Source organism: Poecilia reticulata, unplaced genomic scaffold, assembly GCF_000633615.1.
Source record: "Poecilia reticulata strain Guanapo unplaced genomic scaffold, Guppy_female_1.0+MT scaffold_190, whole genome shotgun sequence".
Lineage (NCBI taxonomy): Eukaryota > Metazoa > Chordata > Actinopteri > Cyprinodontiformes > Poeciliidae > Poecilia > Poecilia reticulata.
The window spans coordinates 565,935-587,734 of record NW_007615019.1 but is presented as its reverse complement, the minus strand read 5'-3'; the positions used below and the strand labels follow the sequence as shown (position 1 = coordinate 587,734).

Below are 21,800 nucleotides of genomic sequence, written 5' to 3'. Positions count from 1 at the left end.
CTCCGGTGGGGCTCGGCTGGAGGGGACGCAGGACTCTGGTGGGGCTCGGCTGCAGCTTGCTCCAGGATCTGAACGAAGGCGGATGGTGATATGACAGGTGGTTTGTATTTTGCAAGAGTCGGTGACGACGGGAGGTCCGTCTGCTCTGATGTTGATGTGTGCCTCTGATCTCCAGTAGGTGGAGATGGACTTTTTTCAAGAACTTCTAGCGACGCTGCAACACCGTCCTTCCGATACGATGGAGAGCGTGGAGGAATGAGCTGGAGGTCCTTCTGAGACGTTCCAGGAATGCTTTCACTTGCTACCGAACTTATTGAATGGTCTGCAGAAGTGGGTGTGGGACTAGGTTGAAGCTCTGATAAGTTCGGACTCTGCAGAGGACTAGATGGTAGCTCCAGGCAGATGAGCTGGCCTGGATCAGGAGCAGCAGGTGGACTAAGTGCCAGAGAGGTGTCAGAGGGTGGGGCTAGCTGCTGTTCCAAAGGGCTGCAGGAGGAGCAGAGGTAGAGGTCAGACTCTGCTGTGCGCTCCCCAGCCTGGTCCGAACACTCAGCATGAACAGACCTGAAGCACAGAGAACATCAAACACTCAAAAGACTGAGGAAGGAAAGTAAACACATTTCAGTCACATCCTGTCAAAGAGCTGCAAGACCTCATAGTTGTTTGTTTACCTCCATCTTTACTGAAGAAAATTGAAAACTGGCTTCTAGTCAGAGGATAACTCCACTCTAAACCTGTTTACCTGTAGCAGCTGCTGCAGGTCAGACTGTCCTGTGGCGAGGCAAAGTCAACAGCACGGTAACAGAGAGGACAGGGCAGGGCAGGGTCACATGACTCGCACAAAAACTGATGATTGGCCCACTGACCCGATGATGTCACACCACATCGGCGACATACTCTGCAGTTCTGGAGAAAAAAGGCACATTGAAATCAGAAGCAACACACCTGGACAGTTGTACCCGACAGAGATTTTCTGACCTTGCAGGTCCAAGTGCTGTTGGATGTGCCGTCCAGAGGAGGAGAGAGGCAGTGTGTGTGGTAGGTCTTATCACAGCGCTGACACACCAGCAGCAGGCCTTCGTTGCCCCGTAACCTGACACACACACACAGAGAGCTGGTCAGGACCGACAGGATGACCTCTGACCTGCTGAACCAGTCAAGCCAACAGTGATGCTCCACAGTCAGGTACTAGTTCAGTCAGAAGCTCTGTCACCTGCAGCTGCGACACACCCTGCAGGCGGGACACTGCCACCCGGACCGGACCAGAGGGGATGGGGTGAGAGCCGGCTCCAGGCAGCTGCCATGGTAACAGCTACCACAACAACAGCACATCAACAAGTTGCTGGGTTCGGTTCCGCCCAAACATGACAAACACCTCGAGGAGCCTGTGTAGACAGAGGTTAGTATGTTTCCATGGCAACAAAGAGGCGAAGTGGGGGGAGGCGGAGTTCTGTGTTCCCCCACCTGGGCGGGCGTGTGTCGGGCACAGTGTAAGCCTTTGGGTCCAGTCCTGATGAGCACCAGCAGCAGCAGCACAGGGAAAGTGATAGCTCCGCCCACATCCCGTCTCCTGGCAACGCAGCGAAGCACCCAGGCGTTGGCAGAACCCACATACCTGGACAGATGAGACAGGGGGCGGGGCTTATTAATTTGACTGATGGGTTCCAGAGTGCAACTGGATCTGAGCCAAGAGCCCGTTCAGCATCAGAGTTCCTGAAGGTCTAAAGTCCTGAAAACACCTGGACACCCAGGCAGAAGGCTGTGCTCTCCATCCATCAACCCCCCAGACAACTTCCGGTCAGAAACTCACCTGGCTGCTTCCTGAGTCGATGGCTTTGTCCACAAAGAGCAATGACTGGCCACCGCCATGGCGCACACCTTCTGACCAGGCGGCACACTGCAGGTGAGCACAGCACTGACCTGCACACAGAGCCAGGTAAGCACATGTATACGGAGGAGAAGACGGAAAAGGAGGAAGGGTTACCTGTGGGGTCGAACAGTGATTGGACGTTGATGTCGTGTGGAAGGCCGATGGGTCCGAGCTGCCGCATGAACTCTGAAGAAGATTCATCTTCTGAAACACAGAGGGACCGTGACTGACCTGCAGCCCATCACCAGGTGATCACCTGATGGTGGATCACCGGGTGATCTCCAGGTGATCACCCGAAAATCTACCATCAGGTGATCACCTGGAGATCAGGTGCACCAGTACTCACCACACTGTGCTGGTCTGCTGCACCTGACAACAAACAGATCATCTGGTCAGCCTCATCTTTTCAAACCAACAGTTTCTTCCTCTTTATCTCTGAACAGGAAGTGAGGTCACATACGTGGGCGGGGCCCTGTCTCCACGGTAGCAGTGGTCATGGCAGTCATCAACACGATCAGAGGAGGTGCGGCGGTTCAGGATGTGGAGTGGGATGTAGCCTGGCGTCGGACCAAACACCACAAGACGACCCTGGCCCAGAGGAGGCTGGTCGCCGCGGTAACAGAAGGCACATTGCTTCAGCCTGCAGGAGGACAGGAGAATACATGAACTCAGGCGGGTCCTGTGTGACCATGGCAACGGGTCATCTAATTATGCCTAGTCCAGGGAATATTTGCTCTGAAACCATTCAGAAGGTTCTCCACAGCTCTCCCCACATGACAAGCCAATCAGTAGCAGCGGAGCCTGAGGAGGAGTGTTTCCATGGGAACACCCAGACTCACCGTTTCTTGGCATGTCCCAGGGTTGGGGCGGGTGAGTCTCCTGATTCCTCTGATGGGGAGTGCTGGAACAGGGGGGAAAGGGAGCTCTCATCCTCATCCTCCAGGCAAAGGGACACCGAAGGACTGGAGTGGGGACTCAGTTCTGGATTCTGCTGCACAGTACCGGCACCACAGCCCTCCTTGGTGTCCACGGAAACCTTACTGGGACAGCTGCTCTCCATAGGGGTGGGGCTGTGGGCAGGTTCCCCTGGTTCTGGGGCGCAGACCTGAGCATCCTCCACAGGGACGTATTGCGATAACAGATCAACAGGAACAGGACCGGTTCTGGTTCCGTCTACCTCATGAGAAACGGGGGCTGGTTTTGAGCTGCACTTTGGGACTCTGGGCTCAGGAGCTGGTTCAGGACAGGAACTGAGCCCAACCTGGCTCAGTTCAAGGTCTGGTTCAGGGTTTTTGTGGGACTTCCGCCTGGAGGTGGACCTTCGAGAACCCACAAGCTTCTTAGGTCCCATGGGCTCCTTGGCGTCTGGAGGCTCCTTGGCCTCTGGGGGCTCCAGCAGCTCCGTGACCTCCTTGGCCTCCTGCGGTCCCTTGAGCTCTGGTGGTTTCAGGGACTCCTTGGGCTCCAGCAGTTGAATGTGCTCCTTGGATTCCATGAGCTCCTTAGCCTCTGGGGGCTCCTTGGGCTCCTGCGGTCCCTTGGCCTCTGAGGGCTCCTTGGGCTCTGTGGAGATCAGACAGAGGATTCAAAGGAGAGTGCAGAATTCAGAAGTAGCTCGGTGAAGTCAGAGTGCAGCTAAGTTTGAGTCAGAAAATGAAGCTGAGATTTTTTGTAGGACCTCCTGAGAACTAATGAGTTCCTGTGGGTGGAGCTCTGATCTGTCATTAAGGCCCACCTGTCTTCTTCTGGAGTCGCCTCTTCTCTGTAGTCCCTGCGCTTTCTTCACCCTCTACCTGGGCTCTTCCTCGGCTTCGCCCCCTGCAGGAACACAATTCAACAGGAATTGTTGATATTTATGCAATTGCTGCTGGAAACCTGGTTCTTCTCGCATTCAGAAACACTTTAAGAACATGAGCAGAATGACATCACAGCCTGTGTCTGGTAGGAAGTAAACCCAGGAGCTAAGTCCACCCCTCACCTGGTGCCTATTTTACCATCATGCCCCTTACCACTTCCTCCTGACATTCTGACCACAAACATACTTTTAGGTACAGTCGTATGTCTGTGAGGACCCTAAGTGTTAGTACTAGGGCTGTGTAATAACATCGATTTTGAGATACATATCGATATTTTCTTTCCTAAAAAAACAAAACAAAAATCGATATTCATCCACAAGTATCGTAACATCCAACTGTCACCTTGCTCACTCACTGCTTGCTTCGCCGGGAGACAGATTCGGTCTCAGGCTGAGTGGTTCCTTCAGATGTCAAGTTAAAAAAAATCAAGCTCTTCAGAGCAGGTACTTGTTTCACTTTATTTACTTTACAAATGCATGTAAGCTACAGTTTGTACTATTTCAACTAAAAGAAACATGTTTTCTCACCACTTCTTTGATTCCTTTTGTCCAGCTGTCGACTTTAAGTCTGTTTCCAACCAGAGCCAGGTATTGTGTAGTTGGTGCTTTTAATCAGTTTTCAGTTAAATTAATTCAATCCAACTCTATAACAGTCACAAAATGTCACCAAAATCACTCTGTCCCTCTAAAATCTTTCAGAAAATTGCAGAAGTGTATTGAATTATATCGTTTGCTGAATATCGCAATATATATCGTATCGTGAGATAATTGTATCACTACAGCCCTAGTTAGTACCTTGCTTGAAGTCAGACTAAGCAGACCCAGACCGGACTAAGTTAAGCCAGCTCAGTTTGCATCCTAGTTCAGCCTGAAAAACATCAGAGGTCTTAGACATCAATACCTGAATAGCAGCAATCACTGATCAGACAATAAAGATGGCTTGATTCAGTGCCAAATTATTTATTCCGTTTTCTATCTCCTTTCCCACCTCGTTCACAAGAGTATCTTCTGTAAGAATTTCTTTCCCGTTTCTCGTCCAGCCCAGCATCCCTGATGTATTGGTTGGCAGTGCAGCGGCTCTATAGGATTCACCAGAGTGAAGTTCATGGTCTAGGAGGCTCTTGCTCAGCCAAATTCAAGTGAAACAAGAGTACATTTGAAATGAACCCAGGGCGGAAAGATATCAACACCCTTTGAATCAAATTAATGTCGTCTCATATCATACGTTGTGATTACATAGTCCAAACATAGACCAGTTTCTGTTTAGAGAACAGAACCGGACCTAAGTCCAAACTAATCCTAGTACCAATCAGGTGTTTCCAGTTGACAATGGTGGAAAGTTGCCCAAGAAGTTGTCCTATGGCAAGACACTTCTCCCGCCTTGCCTCCTGGTCAGAGGGCACAGTGGTGCTGGTGCATGGCAGCCATGCCTCCGTCAGTGTGACCCAACACTGACAGAGTTGGGTCCTGCAGCTTGCCACCATTAATGTGTGAATGTGTGTGTGAATGATTGAATATAGTATGAAACCCTTTGGGTCCTCTGGGCATAAAAAAGCACTATACAAGTACAGGCCATTTCCCATGCATCGTTAGTGGTGTACTTACTTCTTGGATTTGGGTGAAGGAGGAGCAGGAGGCGCTGGGCGGCCGTGGTTCCCATCCTTACGAGGCCGCCCGCGGGGTCGCTTCTCAGGGGCAGGGCTAGTGGCTGCAGCTTTGGCCAGCTGAGCGCTGCGTCCAGCCCGCGTGAGGGGATGGGGAGGTCCTCTGTCCCGAGGCTCCCGAGCCTCAGAGGGCATTCTAGGTACAAGCAGACAGATAAGGGTTAAAGTTTTCTGTTACCATACATGGCTCCACCCTGACCACAAGAAGACGCCACACTAAGCTTGTGAGATAAGGCGTCTGGCAGCACAAATGGTTCACACCAACACATCTAACTGAAGATCAAAGATCTGCAGGTGCCAGCTGGTAGCAACCAACCTAGCAGAGGTGGGATCTTTGCAGAATCACACGACTATTGTTTTTTTCCTATTATTTTACCATTTTAGTTCAGAAAATTTCTGTGCCTCGTATGTTTATTTAATCTCTTTTAGTTGGACAACTTGTAGCTTTAATATCAAAACTCTTGTGTGATGGTGACTGAGCCACTGAGGGGTTCTGGTGAGATGGGACATGTACTGGTTCTACTGTCTGACCAATTCAAGCAGATGGTGTGAAGGCAGAACCACAAACCATCCATCATCCATCCATCAACTAACATCCACCCGTCATCCAACCAACCAACCGTCAGACATCCATCCATCTGTTAACCAACATCCATCCATAAATCCATTAATCTATCTTTTCATCCATGGTCCATCAGCAGATGGAGCAACTGGGATGCCAGCTGGGTTTCCATTATAAATGTGCACAAATCTATGTTCAGCTAATGTAGAAAAATAAAATTGTCCGACTGCATTGTTTCCATTAAATAAGAAATCCACTGAAAATCATGCGTGAATAAGCTTGTTCATGAGATAAGTTCTCAAAAATCATGGCAGAAATGGATAAACGTAATTATAAACTAATACTTCAGCCATCATCTATCAGCCAATCAGAGGAGAGGTCTGCATCTTATTCAGGTGGTGGAGCAACAAGCCCCGCCTACTCAGGAGCAGCTATGCATGTTGCGTTTTTTGGGGAAATGGTAGTCAGTGATTTAACAGAGTCAACGTGTTGGATTGATCAACTTTTGATGAACTGATGCTGTGTGAGCTCGACTGGAGAAAGCTGGACGTCAGAATGACCAAAGTACTGGGTACAAACTGATGATGCGATTCATTGCAGTTTTACAATATACACCCATTTAACATGTTTGAAAAACTACCTCATACTAGCACACATTTTTTTATTGAAAAATTGGTGTTTTTTGATATTACAGTGTTTAAATTAGGTAAATTTATTGTTGCTATTCCAAGTGCAATTTTCTGGGCAGTGGAAGTGCAGCCAATGATGAGCTGCAGATAAAAGGAAAGTCTGGGAGGGTTCTGTTGTGGTGGAGAACCTTTGACTACCTTAGTCCAGATCACCAACCCAACACCTGCTACTGGTTGGACCTGATGGGTCCCATCAGCTGAGCTTTGCTGTTTTCTTTGAGTCAAGTCTGCTGGATTCCAGGAGCTGCACTAGATTGGACTTTTTAGTTATTTTTTTTTCTCTTTTTCCAGTTGTTCATTGTGTTTTGATCGGTTTTGGTTTGTTTTTCTTGATAGAAGAACCAGCAGCCACTCCAGGTGGATCATCTGCACCTTCTGCTATACTCTCATATACAGTCAACAAGCAGTGGACCAGAACCATCAAATATGTCTTAGACCTCCAACTATTGCAGCAGAAGAGCTGTCTAGAATCACTGGAGGAACCCTGCCTCAGAACCTGAGTGTTGGACCTGAACACCAAGGAACCTCAGAACCACCACTGGACTACAGCCAATCTGTCAGAACCACAAAGATTCTACCCTGGAACTCAAGCCTGCAGTATCTGACCCATCTTAGATCCAAGGTTGGACCTTTAGAGAACTTAAAATCAACTATGTACATCCTGTCTGACCTTAGAGAACTGGGAACATCAGAACCATGCAGAACGACACCAGAACCTCTACCTGAGGCAGCAATGGACCCTTCAGAACCAGAGTCCATTGCGCATCTGATGAGATACGCAGCTCATCAGATGCATATCTCCATCTGATGAGCTGGTGCCTATCAGAGGTCAGGGAGGCCCTTTCGGACAGGTGAGTCCAGGTCAGGTGAGCCATAACTGTGTGGCTAACCAACTAGCTCCATGCTAACACACCCAACTGTCAGAGGACTAGAGCCGGTTAACGGCAGCCGGCTTTGGGAGACCGGTAGGCGGCCTCCCATACCGCATCAGCCCGCTAAGCCTGCCTGGATGCCCGGACTCAAGCTGCTAATGACAGTCGGTGTAGCCGTTAGCAGGTAGCCTCCCCGTTCACTTCACCGTTAGCATTAGCATTAGCATTAGCTCCTCGGCTGTCTGTCGCGCGGTGCAGGCTAGTGACAGCAGGGCAGGGAGCGCGGACAGCCGGCCTTGGCCCCCGGTTCGGGGTGAGTCAGCAGCGGAAGGAGGACCGAGACAGGCTGCTTACTGATTTGACGCGGTTCTCCTTTTCCTTTCCAGCTTTCAGTCAACTTAGAGCGACGTGATCAGCACCAAACTTTTGCGACAGAAAACATCTGCTTCTGGTGTCTGCCGTACAGAGCTGCTCCGTGGAAACATTCCCGTGAGCTGTGGAAGGAAAAACACGCAGTTTGGACGCAGATAATCAGTGAGAAATCAAACTTGAAGTGGTCGCTCCGTCATGGAGGCCATGTTTGGGAGCGACCGAAGCACCGCCTGTCAGCCCCAGCAGGAGAAGTAGATCCCAGAAAACCTGCCCAACAGCCCCACCAGGTGGCCGCTCCGTCCTGGAACCAGCGCCGGGATGAAGGCAGCCTTCCACCAGACTGTGGCCCAGCAGAGTGTCCGTATGGCCCAGCTCTCTATCGTAACCGCCTGGTTTGTTTGTGTTGTGTAAAAAGTGTGTGTGACCCCGCGGAGGGATCTGTTGGAGGGTTGCTCCTGTTATGCGGCTGCTGTCATCAGACCAGGGAAACCTGGACCGGATCGGAAGCGGGGGGGATCAGGACTACAGTTGCACGTGCAGTAAACACAACACCGGAAGTGGACATATCCGTCCAGAAGGAACGTTCTAGGTCATTCGGTTCAGTTCTATTCCAATAGGACTCCTCCAGGAGAACTTGATGGACTCTGTAGAACCCGTTCAGCTGATGGTACATGAGTAGAGCCAACAGTCAGATGGGGTCAAAAACATCCATCTTTGGTTACGCAGAACCATCAAGTGATCTGAACCACCGAATCCAAGATTTTGGACTTTGAACGTCTATGGTTCTGCAGAATCAGTACCGTGAGAACTCCCTGTCAAGCTCCAGAACCAGAGAATGACTGGGTTCAGGTCCGGTACTGATGGCTGGATATGGTCCTGCTAGATGTAGAACCAGGCAGTTTTATTAACACGACATATTTTCAGCAACAAGGAAATCAGAGTTTCACCTGATTAGACAGAAAATAAAACTATCAGTTGCAAAGTAGTGTGGCAGGTTGAAAAACAGACTACTAACCAGGTACTAACCGGCTAGTTCCCGGTCCTAGCCTGGTTATTACCTGGCTAATTATCGGCCTATCTCTAAGCTGCCTTTTCTTTCTAAGGTTTCAGAACAAATTGTGTCAGCTGACAGTTTTTAGATGACAATGGCGTTCTGGAGGTTTTCCAGTCAGGTTTTAAAACTCTTCATAGCACAGAATCTGCTTTAATAAGAGTTTTAATGACGTCCTTCTTGCATGTGATTCTGGTCACCATGTTGTTCTGATCCTACGTGACCAAACTGCTGCCTTTGATACTGTAGACCACCACATTTTAATAATTACATCACGTTGTAGGTATTGATGGCACTGTTCTTAATTGGTTCAGGTTTTACCTGGAGGAGAGAACCATTTCAGTGAAAATTAGTGACTCTGAATCATCTGCTGCTTCGATGCCTTATGGTGTCCCRCAGGGCTCAATTCTGGGCCCTCTGCTTTTCTCTCTGTATTTACTGCCTCTGGGTTCCATCCTCAGGAAACATGGGATCTCATTTCATTGTTATGCTGATGACTGTCAGGTTTATTTGCCCCTGAAGCAGAAGGACGTCCATCAAACATCTCCTGGCATGTCTGGTGATATTAAAGCTTGGTTGGCCCTGAACTTTTTAAACTTTAATGAAAACAAAACAGAGGTGATGGTGTTTGGACCCAGTGGCTCCTGTGAGTCCTCCTCTGTTGACCTTTGACCCTTGGAGGTTTATTTTAAACCTGTTATTACAGATCTTGGTTTTAAGGTGATTKTWAACTGGACAGCCAGATCAGAGCCGTGGTTAAGTCCAGCTTTTATCSKTTAAGGCGATGGGCGTCAGTGAAATCTTTTCTTTCCATGTTGAAACATGATCCAGGCTTTTATTTCCACTCGGTTGGATTAATGTGACTCCCTTCATCTGGGAGTCAGTCAGTTGCTGCAGCTGGTTCAGATGCTGCTGCACCACTTTTTACAGGAACTGGAAAGAGGGAGCATGTGACCCCTGACCCCTGACCTGGCCTCACTTCACTGGCTGCCTGTATATTTTAGGATTCATTTTAAAATTCTTATGTTTGTTTTTAAATCACTACATAATCTCACCCCGGCTGACCTCTGAGCTTCTTCACCCCTACGGGCCCCATCGGTCTCTCAGGTCCAGCTGCTCCTGGAGGTCCAGAGGTCCAGGAGGCTCAGAGGGTCAGAGCTTCTCTGTCCTGGGTCCAAAGTTATGGACCGACTTGGCTTGGCAGGTCAGAGACGCCCCTTCACTGTCCACTTTAAAGCTCGTCTATTTTACTTGGCTTTCAACACCAGCAGGATCCAGTTTTAAATTGTAAGTTTTTTTATTGTTATTGTGTTTTAATGTACAGCACTTTGTACCAGCTGTGGCTGTTATATAGTGCTTTATAAATAAAGTTGGTTTGGTAATAACATGTGGTTTAATCATTTAACCAGGGTATGATTACTTCTGGATCGATGGTTAGTTCCCTTCATCAGTGAAACAAATATTAAAAACTGCTTCTGATTTTTACTCTGGTTATCTCTACTTATCTTTGCTGATCATTTCTACAGTCATCTCTATTGATTATTTCCACTGGTCAAACCAAACAACTGATGATCCAGATTCCGATCCATCTCTGGTTTTATTAAATCCCAACATGTCATCATAATGAAGTTACAAACATCAACAGTGAGTCTTTAAAGAGCAGGAGGAGGTCTGGGGGTCCAGATGAACTCCACGCCACCATCCGTCACTCTGAAGGAGCTGACCCTGGAAGCCTTGGTGCCGGTCCAGGAGGAGCAGTGGACGGTGAAGACCTGCCAGTTCCTCTGCTCTCCGCTCCCTTCGTCTCCATTTGCTGGGTTATGTTCAGCTTCCTGTCTGGAGCAAACCAGCCGATGGGTCACCAGACGCTGCCAGGCACGGCAGAGGTGGGACCGGTCTGCCTCTGAGGAGGATTGTGGTCCATTGGAACCTCTCCTGATGGGGTGGCAGGTTGCAAAGATGGTGATTCTGAAGTCCCTGAGGGGGAACCACAGAACAGGACATCAGCTGTCAGAACCACATGATTGACCAATGCAACCTTGAACTTTGAACTCTAAGGCTCGCACATCCTCCCCAAGAACAGAGAACTGTGTTGTTTTACTGGAGCTGATCAGATGGAGTGGTTCCTGGTCTGAGAACATCTGGATCTGGTTCCTTGATCCAGTACTGAACATTGGATCCTCGGGTCACGGACTGAGCTCCAGAACCATGAACCTGGGTCACCATCACAGGACCGGGTCACTGATCTGAGTTTCTGATCAAGGTTGCTACTGATGTACTGCAATGGACTGGACTCTACTGAACGGGTCAGTCCTGCTAAAGACCAAATAAACCAGAAGACTGTTCTCTGGTCAGAACATCTCCTGGGAAGAACTTTAAGTCCCACATTGCAGAATTTGTTCAGGCCTTTTAAAGGACACGAGAACTTTCTATATGTCCAGTTGGACCTGCTGAAGAACCTTCCACCCGTTTCATTGGCTCTAGTGGCCAAAATCTGACAGTGAGTTGACAGGAAGTCAGTAATGAGAGGGGAAGTAAAGGTAATCAGGCCAGGACTCGAACCTGTGACGTCCACATCGAGGACTAAGGCCTCCGTATGTGGGCTATGCTTTACCTCTGCACCACCAAGCCCTCCACCCCGACCCACTGGAACCTCCTAGTGACCCAGAACTGAACCAAACCCCCTGCCCTCCGTGTACCAGCTCAGATGGACAGGTAGGGTCTTCAGACAGTCTGACAGAGGTCAACCCTCTACAGACTGTCTAGGACACACTTGAAGGATCCACCTGAGCAGTCGACCCAGCAGCTCCGAACACCTGCTGAGCTTCTCCTCCTGCTTGGCAACGCTGGCTCCGCCCTCACTGCGATCCGACCAATAGAACGCCGAGATGCTGTCAATGAGAAGGAGCGCTGCTCTGGGTCGAGAAGACAAGGTGGTCTCCAGGAAGTGAAGGGTGAGGAGGAGCTGGGAAGAACAGGAGCAGCGGACCACCAGGAGGCGAGACAGACACGAGCGCAGAACCGCATCATCAGACCCGGCAGAATCACCTGGAGAGAAAGGAACCAGTCATGTTCCGGTAAGCTGATCTGAAGTCTTCAAACCCTGCAGATGTCGTTGGCTTCACCTGCGTTCAGTCGACTGTCCAGAACACTGGCCAGCCGGAACATGTCCAGACTGTAGAGTGTGTCCACAAAGACGACGTCCACCTCCAGACCGCCAGCTGTCTCTGGCAGGACGCAGCGACACAGCAGGTGGTAGAGCAGCTCCGTCTTTCCTGGAGACACCAGAACAAAAGGGCTCAAGTGGGTCAGGACACGGCACCCGTGGACCCAATGAAACCTCACCTGTCCCCTCCGGACCGTACACCTCCACCACCTCCCCTGCCAGTCAGACACACAGTCAGAAACAGCCTGATTACTGGTCAGCTGAGAAGTGGGTGGAGCTACGTACCACGGTCAGGTCCTCCATCACCGGCAAACAGCCGAGGCTCAACGTCCTTCAGGCAGCGCCGGGCCTCCAGACGGGCAAACAGCTGCAGGAGACACCAACACGGATGGTACCGGAACATAGACTGGACCAACACTAGAATATATACTGATAAAAGGCGCTACCACCAAACCTGAGATGAGCTTTTACTTTGAAAAGCCTCAGGGGTAGACTGACTGCTGAACCTGGCCTGGACTTTTACTGTGACAGTCCATTAAAACTTCACATCAAGTTTTAATGTCAAGCTTAATAAAATAATCTGAGATGAAAAAATATTTAGTATTTCTATTGTTTGAAGAGCTGTAGATCTTTTCTGTACTAATTGCGCTACAACTAACCGGAGTTGGGATTTAATTTTGAAAAGCCAACAGACAGTTCCGGTGTTAAAAGATTTGGACTCTAAACTCGGTGACCACATCCAGGTCACCTGTCCGCATCACAAGCTCACCTGAGTCCCGCTCTCACTCATCTCTGTCCACCTTCCTCTTCCTCAGGATCATTTGCGCGGGAACGCTTCGACTTCCGGTTGCTGGGTTTTATTCGAGGCAGCAGCTGGAATAAGATTTAAGTTCGATGCCGGTTCGGAAAAGCCCAGACGGATACATTAAAGAGAAACAAGAAGCGTTGGTTTATTAAAGTGAACGAACAACCAGTGAATCGGTTTGTTGACGGTGACATCACTTCCGGCTGACAAAATAAGACTCACGTTTTCACAATAAAAGTGTGTTTATGCGTAAAGGGCATCTCGGCTTTTCTTCCCCATCACGAAAAATAAATAAAATTACAAGTCAACCAACTTTTACCTCCATATGGAGGAATAAGAGGAAGGCAGCTGAGATTAAAATGATGATGATGGAGGGCCAACGCTGCAGATGTTATTATGAATAATGTGTTGAAAGTAACTGACATTATGAAAAGATCATTTATGAAGAATAGAAAGTTTCTTTCTCTGCGACCTTTTGTTCAGTAAGTCATGTGTTTTCTCTGTCTGTATTATTTTAATCCATTATTATATAGAGAACAGCTAAAATCAACAATGAGCATCAAGTTTTAATGTAAAGCTTAATAAAATAATCTGAGATTAAAAAATATGTTGTCTTTTTTTTCCAGAGAAGTCAGGCCTCACTGCCTCGTCTGTGTGTCAGCGACTGACTGACGGCACCTGAACGCACCACATCTCAGTGAATCCAGCAGACACGTCAGTGAGTGTTTACATTTTATTGACCTTAGAATTTCTCATAAAGGTCAGTTTTCATTTCTTTACAAATATAAAGATTCTTAGAGCTGTGAGTGAAGCAGAAAAACAAACAGAATCGGCTGAGAAAATGTGTACTCTCCCTTTAACACAGGTCCAAACTCCTGTTGGTTCTGGTTCATCTCTGCATGCCGAGGATTCAGTACAGCGTCAGTGTGGTGATCTGTTCAAAACCTCAGCGCCCCCTAGTGGAGGATTAGTGCAGGAACCTGATGGAGGCGTCCTGTCAACATAGAAGTTTGAGTAGAAACATCGGAGCCGTCTCACAGGCCTGATAGTGTACATCTCATGACAAAGAACACAGCCCAATATGGCTGACTGAAGGTCCAGAACTCTGCTAGAGAGAACAAACATGAGGGAGGAGGGCCCCAGGAAGCCAGCAGCGTGGTCAGAGAGGACCCAGCATCTGCAGCTCTGCAGGCAGCCTGACAGATGCATAGATGAAAGAGAATCAGGAAGAAAGATGGGAAACTGATCAACCTGTGGCCCTTTATCAGTTCTGCCTCAGTTACACCTGGTGAGGCAGCTCAAGCTTCAGCAGCCGGTCTGGAACCAAGACAAACACCTGAGAGGACGCGACCGACTGACGAGGAAGAAGAGGCTGCAGCCAGAAACCTCAGCGCTACATCAGAAATGAAGGATAGCTAACATCAGCTAGCAGCAACTGAGAACAAATAGCAGCTAACAACTAGCATCAGCTAACCGCAGCTAAAAGCTAACACTGGTTCATAGCTAGTATCAGCTAATAACTAACAGTAGCTAACAACAACTGGCAGCCGATAATAGTGGCCATCAGCTGAAAGCTAGCAGAAGCTAACAGCTAACAACATCTAACAGTTTGCAGCAGCTAATTGCTCACAGAGGCAAATAGCTGGTAGATGGCAACAGCTAATAGCTAATAGCCAGCTGCAGCTAAAAGATAAGATAACAGCTAATAGCTACCATCAGCTGCTAGGGTTAGGACTAACCCTACCCCATCTCTGGGGTAAATAAAATGGCGTCTCTGCTGCAGCAGAATGATCATCATGCCTTCTAGCTAACATGCTAACTCTTTCTTTCTGCAGAGACAGTATGCTAACAAGCTCACAGGAATCACACAAAGCTAACAGTTAGGCGTCCGGTACTGAGTAGAAGGCATGGCGACGGGCCCCATCAGGACATGATGCCAAAGACGGGGTTGTGTCGACAGATGCTGGGGCCGATCTCATCGTAGTCCTTCTTGGAGTGACAGACCTGGAAGAACTCGGGCTGCAGGAACAGAAGCAACAGCAGAGCATGAGGGCAGCAGGAGGAGCTCAGCGCTTCAGACCAGTTGAAGTTCGTCCATCCTCACCGTGGACGCCAGCATGGAGCCTCCAAACCAGACAGCGTAGCGCTGCATGTGATGGGTCACCACCTGGACCTCCATCGGCTTCGGCTGCAGAAACACAGAGACGCTGAGATAAACACGGTCCAGAACCAACACGCTTCTGCTGTTGAGTAGAAATGTGCCGATCAGGTTTTTTCCTGCCGATTCCGATCACCAGGGGTGAAAGTAAGGGGGTACGGCAGGGTACCGCTACCCCTAAAAGATTTAGCTGGTGTTCCCAGTACCTGCAAGAGAGGAGCAGCTGCCTGCTGTAAATAATCAGTGGATTCACTGTGCAGCGTGACTGATTAGTTTTTCAAGAACAATCTAAAACACATTTAATCAGTTAATAAATAGCTTAACGCCGCGCTGAGAGCAGCACGTCCTCCTCTGACTCCTTATCAAAACGTTCATCATTTTATTAAAGAACAACAAAAAGTCAACAAAACGTTTTCAAATTAATGACCCAACAACAATAATAATCTCAGTGATTATTGTTTCAACAAGGTGTTGCGCAATTCTGTGCGTTTCGGTTCCATTATTAAAATAACAGATTAAAATGAACCAATCAACCATCTCTGTGTTCATGATTATTACTGATCACTAAATAAATATCAAGCCTGAAAACCTGATATCGTAACGGACTGAATGTTTTCAGGAGGTTGCCATGGCAACGGGTGTGACAGAGAGAGAGAGAGTAAAAAGGTGCGAGTGGTTTAGAGTTGATCACCTGTTCAGGTAGTTTTACCTTTGCTGTGTCTCATCACAGCTGCTGTAGTTTCTGAACGTCCTACATACGACAAACTTGGACTAATTACCTCGATCTGTGTGACTAAAGTCATTCACAACAAACAAACACGGTAAATATGTTTAAGTATTTAACAAACAAATGGCTTCTACCGCAATAATTACGTGAAATTTAATTGTCTAATTCAAAAATAATAGTTTTATTGCTCTCTGGGATCTCGCTTTGAGCTCAGAGTCTGAGAGGCTTTTCCTCTATCAATTTTTTTTGCCTCTTATTTAGTGAAAATATTAATGTTGATGAGATTTTCTCCAAAATAATAACCTTTATAGCTCCACTGCTGAAACTCGAACATTCACAAATGAAATAAAATCCAGTCCAACATCTGGTTTGAGGTGATTCCTCTGGAACCTGTTGGAGGAAAAACATCCCAACTTCAGAAGATGAGCTTTAACCTAACAGAGCTCTGTGGTTCCTCCTGTCAGTATGAGAGTCAGGGTGAGGAGGCGCCATGTTAGGAAGAGAAGCTGCAGGATCTTCAGAACAAGCAGGTCATGATGCTGGGCTACTGATTATCCCTCTGTCTGGACACAGGACCAGTAGAACCAGTTTAAAAGATGCAGTGAATGGTTACACAGTGGGGAGAACAAGTATTTGATCCACTGTTGATTTTCCAGGTTTTCCTTTCTGGTGTATCAAATACTTATTTCACACAATAAAATGGAAATTAATTATTTAAAAATCATACATTGTATTTTTCTGGATTTTTGTTTTAGATTCCATCACTCACAGTTGAAGAGTATCTATGATAAAAATTACAGTTTTCTACAAGCTTTGCAAGTGGAAAACCTGAAAAATCAACAGTGGATCAAATACTTGTTCTCCCCACTATGCCAGACGTGGAAAACTGGGATGACTCCATGCCATGATGTTCAGGATTTGGTTCTCGGCATCTCAAGGTGTCAACATTGCAGCCAGTGGGCTGAAGGAGGAAATACAGCTTTATTTTGTAGCGATTCAAGAGATACCAGCTTTTATCACTTTGCAAAAAAATTAATCAGCACAGAAACTCCAAGTCACACAAAGAAGCAGTTTTACTTTTGTCATAGTACCCAAGAATTTAAAACTACTTTCACCGATATCGATCGCATAATTTTTTTTTTTTATCATAAACACTACCGATTACATTATGTGGATAAAGGAACCATAAAATCACCATAATTTAGACAAAAACTTGTTTTTAATAACTTTTTCCAAGAAGAAAACTAAACAAAACAGGCATTGTGCAAATTGTCCTGTTATCAATAATACCATCTTTAACAGACTGAAAACATATGGAGGCTCTGAAGAGGCTAAATTATGCAAAGAGCCAAAATAAAACACCAACATTGCCAAAAGATTAAAGTATAAAACTTACATTCAAAGTCAAATACAGGATCCATTACAATAAACAATCCAGAGTTACTGAATGAAAACTTCCTGTTAGCATGGTGGCTAGCTGATTACTGCTAGYTCTGATTGGCTGTTTCTGACTGAGCGGAGTAATTATGCAGAGCAGGGAGGAGATCGATTATTTTTTTAGAGATTATCTGTCTCATGTTAGGACAGCGAAAGTTTTAATACGTATGTAAAATGTATTTTTTAGGTTAGATGCTGCAGCTTTAAGCAGAGGTTCGGTGTGAGAGTCACTACCAGGTGGAGCAGAAGCGGCGCTCAGTCTGTGAAATATTACTACCTGTAGCGTAGCAGCGGTTCAACAGCGAGAGCAGAACCAGCGTCTTACATCGCAGGATTTGTTGCTGCGCGTTTGCAGAGTGAAGGAAAGAGGAGACCAGCTGCACAGGCAGGCTGAGAAATGAGATGCAGGTGATCGGCAACAAGAGCCAATGATCGCCGATCATGCACTTTTTCACGGAAATCGGCCGATTATGATCGGTGGCCGATCGATCGGCACATTTGTACTGTTGACGGACCAAGTCACTGAACAGAGACAGATGTCCCGCAGCATCATTCTGCCTTAACAGACAGCCGATGACTAGGAGGAGCTAGAAAGAGGGCAGGCAACCAGCGGTTCTGACCTTGATGCGTCCTCCACTCAGCTCCTCGCTCAACCTCAGCCGGGCGTCCGCCGTCCTCTTCAGGTCTCGCTGCAGCCGCCGCCCAAAGTCCCTGAACATAGTGGAGCCTCCGGACAGAACGATGTTCTGGAAACGGAGAAGCACAGACTCATGTCAGTCTGGCAGGAAACAGTCCAACACAGTGACACATCTTACCACCAAACCATCTGTGTTCGAGGTAATGACAGTGCTTAGACCCACCTTGTAGAGCGGCCGCCTCACATCGATCGGACAGCTTTGAATGACCTCATCAATGACATCAGAGATGGACTGCATGAAATCTGGGTTGGAAAACTGGAAACCATGGAAAAATATTTAAATTAGCTTAAAATTAACGTCAGCCAATACTTTAAACCAAAGTCTGGCCTGTTCAAGCTGAGCTTTAATTTAGTACAAATTGAGTAAAACTGTGAAGAGACCAGCTTGCTATTCTTTCATTGTTGTTGGTATCTACTTTACTTCTCATGCACCTATTTTACTTGCAAGGATTACAGGTGAGGCAAAGCTTCACTTGACTGCACGTCACTGGATTCCTGCAGGTTCTAGAGGGAGAAAGGGAGGCAGATGCTTCCATCCCTGTTTACTGAGGCAGACACCCCGTCGACTTCATAACTAGGTCAGTTGGGATGAATGTACCTGAGTTTGAATTATGGGTTGATTATTCTGATTGTGTTTCTATGTGAGACGTGACGTGTGAGTTGGTTCTGGAACCTCGGGATGGAAGAAGATCTCGGGTCCAAGGAAGCGTTCGTAGCCCACGTCAATGTGGAAGGGGGTCTTGGTGACTGCGTTAATTCCTTGGAACTGCTTGATCCACTTCCCAGGATCGGAGTCATACTTGGCAAACTCCCTCACGATGTCGGGACAGATGTAGCAGTACCGCTCCTAGATACGAGGGTAAAACATGAGGTGAGCAGCAGAGGAAACAGAAGAAGACAGCAAGCAGCAACAGAGAAACACCTTGATGGCTTTGGCGGTCTCCAGTGACTGCTCCGGAGGAATGCCCGCCTCTCTGTCCCTGAGCAGCTGCTGGATGAAGAAGGTGATGTCCCGCCCTGCGATGGGGATGTGTTTTATACAGCTTCCAATCACGTAACCCTCGGCCTGCCGCAGACATCCAATCAGTGAGCAACGTCCGCCGCAGCATAGCCGTTGAAGGTGAGTGCGGCTCTCACCACAGGAATGGCATGCGTCACTCCATCTCCACTGTCGATCACGATGCCGGTAAGGGTCCGCTGTCCCACCTGGCGAGACGTCCAGGATGCCGCCAAGGCCAGCACCGCCTGCGGGAGGAACACAGTTAGCAAGGGAGGTCTGTAGCATCCTGGGACGCTCGAAGGCTCTCACCTGCACTGCGATGTACAGCCCAGGTACGTTAAAGGTCTCAAACATAATCTCAGCCAGGTACTCTCTGTTTTCAGGAGTGTTGAGAGGAGGCTCTGTCTGCTCAGGTAGACCCAAACACACACAGAGGTGAGAACAAGACGAAGAAAACATCCACTCACCTGTTGCCTCTTTTCCTACCTGGACAGGAGACACTGCCATTAACCTTCTGCTGAAAATCACAACATACACTGTTCTGTCTCCAGAATGTAGATTGTACTGATACAAGAACACAGACTATAATAAGACCAGAACATAGACCGTACCGACACCAGAACATAGATCGTACCGACACCAGACTGTAGAAATCCCTGAATGCTGCAGCCGTCACACTCTCAGCCTCTTCAAGAATATTTATTTTACATTTCCAGGAAGCTGACTTTCATTACTACCCAATAAACCCAGCGTGTTCTTCACGTGGCCTTTGGAGCGGCTTCCCTCTATCCTGGAGAGCTCACTGTATCCCTCAGGAAGGAACCTGGTAGTTTTGGTTGATGCCCAGAGCTCCCCCTGCTGGCCTCTGGGAGACCCAGGAGTCACCTGGAAACTTGCTGCAGTGTCTGAATGGCATAGTGGAAAATCTCAGACCTTTCTTAGAACAACGAACCCTTCTGGAGCTGAACGTCAACATCTCTAAGCCTCATCATTGACCCGTGTCCTCATGGCCTCGAACCTGTCCTGATGCTCAGCTGAATGTGAAGGCGACTCTTGCTGGGTTCAGTCTTCAACACCTGACTGGTTGTGATTTGCTTCTGGATCGTAAACTGAACCCCCATTTCACATGTTTGTGTCACTATATAAGACTTGTAAACCTGTAGATAAGTAAGGTGCTCTGATGTAGGATTTCACTCTTTTATAAAACATTCAAGGACTGTAAGGCAACTAGTTTTAGATTCTGCTGTTGGATCAGCCTGTCTTACTTTAATATTGCAGTTGTGTTGACATCACACAGAGTCTGTACCATCAGGAAGCTGTGGTCCTCTGGCTCGGCCCTCAGGTACTTGAAGATGACCTGCTCCATGAACTTCTCCATCAGATCCCAGTCCTCCACCATCCCATGACGGATGGGCCACTGAACAGCAAACAGACAGTCGGTCTGCTGACCCGATCAGCTTCCATCCTCTTCCTCCTCCACCAGCTCACCTTGGTTGCATAGTTGGGTTTATCGACGGCTTGGTCTCCGATGTAGAAGTCCAGGTCGTCCACTCCTCTGGCCAGCCTCCTCTGGGTCTGCTCTCCAATGCTGGCCGACTCCTTGATGGCGATGCCTGGCGGAGACCAGATGGGTTCTGTTCGGCAGAAGCAGACTGTCCCAGTGGTACTAGAACCACCGGTACTAACTGAGGAGACTCAGCTGGTACTCACAGGACGGCATGATGAACTGTGGCTCCGTGTTTCCTGCATAGCCGATCTTGGTGTATCTGCAGTCAGGACAGAGCAGCAGAGCAGCCCAGACAGGAGCAATCAACACACAGACTCACTGATTATAGCAAAACAAGCAGGAAATAAGGCTTACTAAGAATAAATCTGGAGGACTTTGGTTGTGGTTCCAACCTGGCAGAACCAGTAAACAGCTAAAACGCTGTGGTTCCGACCCAATAGATCATTCAAATGCCAATCATTCCAATTTACAAATCTAGAAATAAAGATGATATTAGCAATTACCACCCTATTCCTGTTCTTCCAACTTTATCAAAGGTTCTTGAAAGAGTTGTCCAAAGCAGATTAACTGAATATTTTAAGAAATGTTTGATTCTTTCAACTTCACTGTATGGATTCAGGAAACAGAGCTGCACCTGTTTGGCTATTTTGGATCTTATTGAAAAAATGATAGATGCACGAGAACAAGGAGACTCTGGCATTTCTAGAACCTTTCTAAGGTTCGACACAGTAGATCTGAACATATTACTGAGGAAGCGGCACCACGATGGGGTTACGGCATACGACTGGTTAAAGTTACCTTCATTATGTAGTTATTAATCAACATGGGCTCCCCCAGGATTCATTATTTGTATAAATGACTTTGTAAACTCTTCTAAAATATTTCATAAAGTTATTTTGCTGATGATGCAAACTTGGTTTTTTTTCACATCAGCAAAACAAATTTTATTTCGTTTAGACCAAATACATTTTTATCATTCACTCATCATATAAATCTTAAAATTGGAAACGAGGAAATAATGAGAATGAGGTCTACAAAGTTCCTGGGGGTCTTCATAGACGAGTCCTTACATTCTTTAACCCGCTGTCTAAGAAACTGTCATTGAGCCGCATATTAATTACTGTAATGTTTCTGGTGCAACACTTTCCCAGGTATCTCAGGAAACTGGAGACCCTTCAAAAGAAGAAGATAGGAGCCGAGTCCTGGTCCCACTAAACGCCTTCAGGCTCCTCTGGTTAAATGGGACCCAGAGCAGCTGCATGACGCTCCAAGTTAAACTGAACTGACCCTAGACTGAGAGCTTGTTCCAGTCAGTGGCCTCAGCATACAGCATACATACAGCATACATACAGCATACATACAGCATAC

At 47.5% G+C, this 21,800-nt stretch overlaps 3 protein-coding genes across 20 annotated transcripts in view; all 3 read right to left on the bottom strand.

The window, feature by feature from the left end:
• kmt2ca (lysine (K)-specific methyltransferase 2Ca) overlaps positions 1-8,294 on the bottom strand; it is a 40,330-nt gene extending 32,036 nt beyond the window's left edge. For 10 of the 13 annotated variants that reach the window (XM_017303139.1, XM_017303146.1, XM_017303145.1 and 7 more), the window contains exons 1-13: positions 7,867-8,293; positions 5,331-5,525; positions 3,606-3,688; positions 2,710-3,433; positions 2,331-2,510; positions 2,217-2,239; positions 1,985-2,074; positions 1,811-1,920; positions 1,465-1,615; positions 1,214-1,385; positions 979-1,093; positions 743-906; positions 6-564 (exon numbers count right to left, since the gene is read on the bottom strand). In XM_017303139.1, coding sequence (XP_017158628.1) covers positions 6-564; positions 743-906; positions 979-1,093; positions 1,214-1,385; positions 1,465-1,615; positions 1,811-1,920; positions 1,985-2,074; positions 2,217-2,239; positions 2,331-2,510; positions 2,710-3,433; positions 3,606-3,688; positions 5,331-5,524 — 2,565 coding nt within the window. In that variant the 5' untranslated portion in view covers position 5,525; positions 7,867-8,293. Of the gene's footprint in view, positions 1-5; positions 565-742; positions 907-978; positions 1,094-1,213; positions 1,386-1,464; positions 1,616-1,810; positions 1,921-1,984; positions 2,075-2,216; positions 2,240-2,330; positions 2,511-2,709; positions 3,434-3,605; positions 3,689-5,330; positions 5,526-7,866 lie in introns of all 13 variants that reach the window. The other 3 variants (XM_017303142.1, XM_017303138.1, XM_017303141.1) reach the window with 3 other exon arrangements.
• Positions 8,295-10,509: 2,215 nt separating this feature from the next.
• xrcc2 (X-ray repair complementing defective repair in Chinese hamster cells 2) lies at positions 10,510-13,539 on the bottom strand. 3 transcript variants are annotated; one of them, XM_008402211.1, is made up of 6 exons: positions 12,871-13,539; positions 12,387-12,468; positions 12,281-12,316; positions 12,061-12,210; positions 11,722-11,983; positions 10,510-10,912 (listed from the first exon to the last, which is right to left on the bottom strand). In XM_008402211.1, exons 1-6 carry the CDS (start codon positions 12,889-12,891, stop codon positions 10,588-10,590), a joined length of 876 nt encoding a protein of 291 aa, XP_008400433.1. In that variant the 5' UTR covers positions 12,892-13,539; the 3' UTR covers positions 10,510-10,587. The 3 variants fall into 3 exon arrangements, with proteins under 3 accessions (XP_008400433.1, XP_017158665.1, XP_008400434.1); XM_017303176.1 differs by having other exon boundaries at positions 12,065-12,316; XM_008402212.1 differs by lacking the exon at positions 12,281-12,316.
• Positions 13,540-14,272: 733 nt separating this feature from the next.
• The window catches only part of actr3b (actin related protein 3B), a 17,254-nt gene continuing 9,726 nt past the window's right edge, over positions 14,273-21,800 (bottom strand). The window contains exons 2-12 of one of the 4 annotated variants that reach the window (XM_008402209.2): positions 20,636-20,691; positions 20,414-20,538; positions 20,232-20,342; positions 19,235-19,330; positions 19,063-19,170; positions 18,848-18,991; positions 18,599-18,772; positions 18,089-18,181; positions 17,849-17,974; positions 15,011-15,094; positions 14,273-14,925 (exon numbers count right to left, since the gene is read on the bottom strand). In XM_008402209.2, coding sequence (XP_008400431.1) covers positions 14,830-14,925; positions 15,011-15,094; positions 17,849-17,974; positions 18,089-18,181; positions 18,599-18,772; positions 18,848-18,991; positions 19,063-19,170; positions 19,235-19,330; positions 20,232-20,342; positions 20,414-20,538; positions 20,636-20,691 — 1,213 coding nt within the window. In that variant the 3' untranslated portion in view covers positions 14,273-14,829. Of the gene's footprint in view, positions 14,926-15,010; positions 15,095-17,848; positions 17,975-18,088; positions 18,182-18,598; positions 18,773-18,847; positions 18,992-19,062; positions 19,171-19,234; positions 19,331-19,559; positions 20,343-20,413; positions 20,560-20,635; positions 20,692-21,800 lie in introns of those variants that run through there. The other 3 variants (XM_008402208.2, XM_008402210.2, XM_017303175.1) reach the window with 3 other exon arrangements.

Coding starts and splice junctions, on each gene's coding strand:
- xrcc2 (XM_017303176.1), bottom strand. CDS start 12,891: ATGAGTGAGAGCGGGACTCAG. Junction 12,317..12,386: donor TGATGGAGGACCTGACCGTG/GTACGTAGCTCC, acceptor TCTGACTGGCAG/GGGAGGTGGTGGAGGTGTAC. Junction 10,913..11,721: donor CTGCTGGGTCGACTGCTCAG/GTGGATCCTTCA, acceptor GTTCCCCCTCAG/GGACTTCAGAATCACCATCT.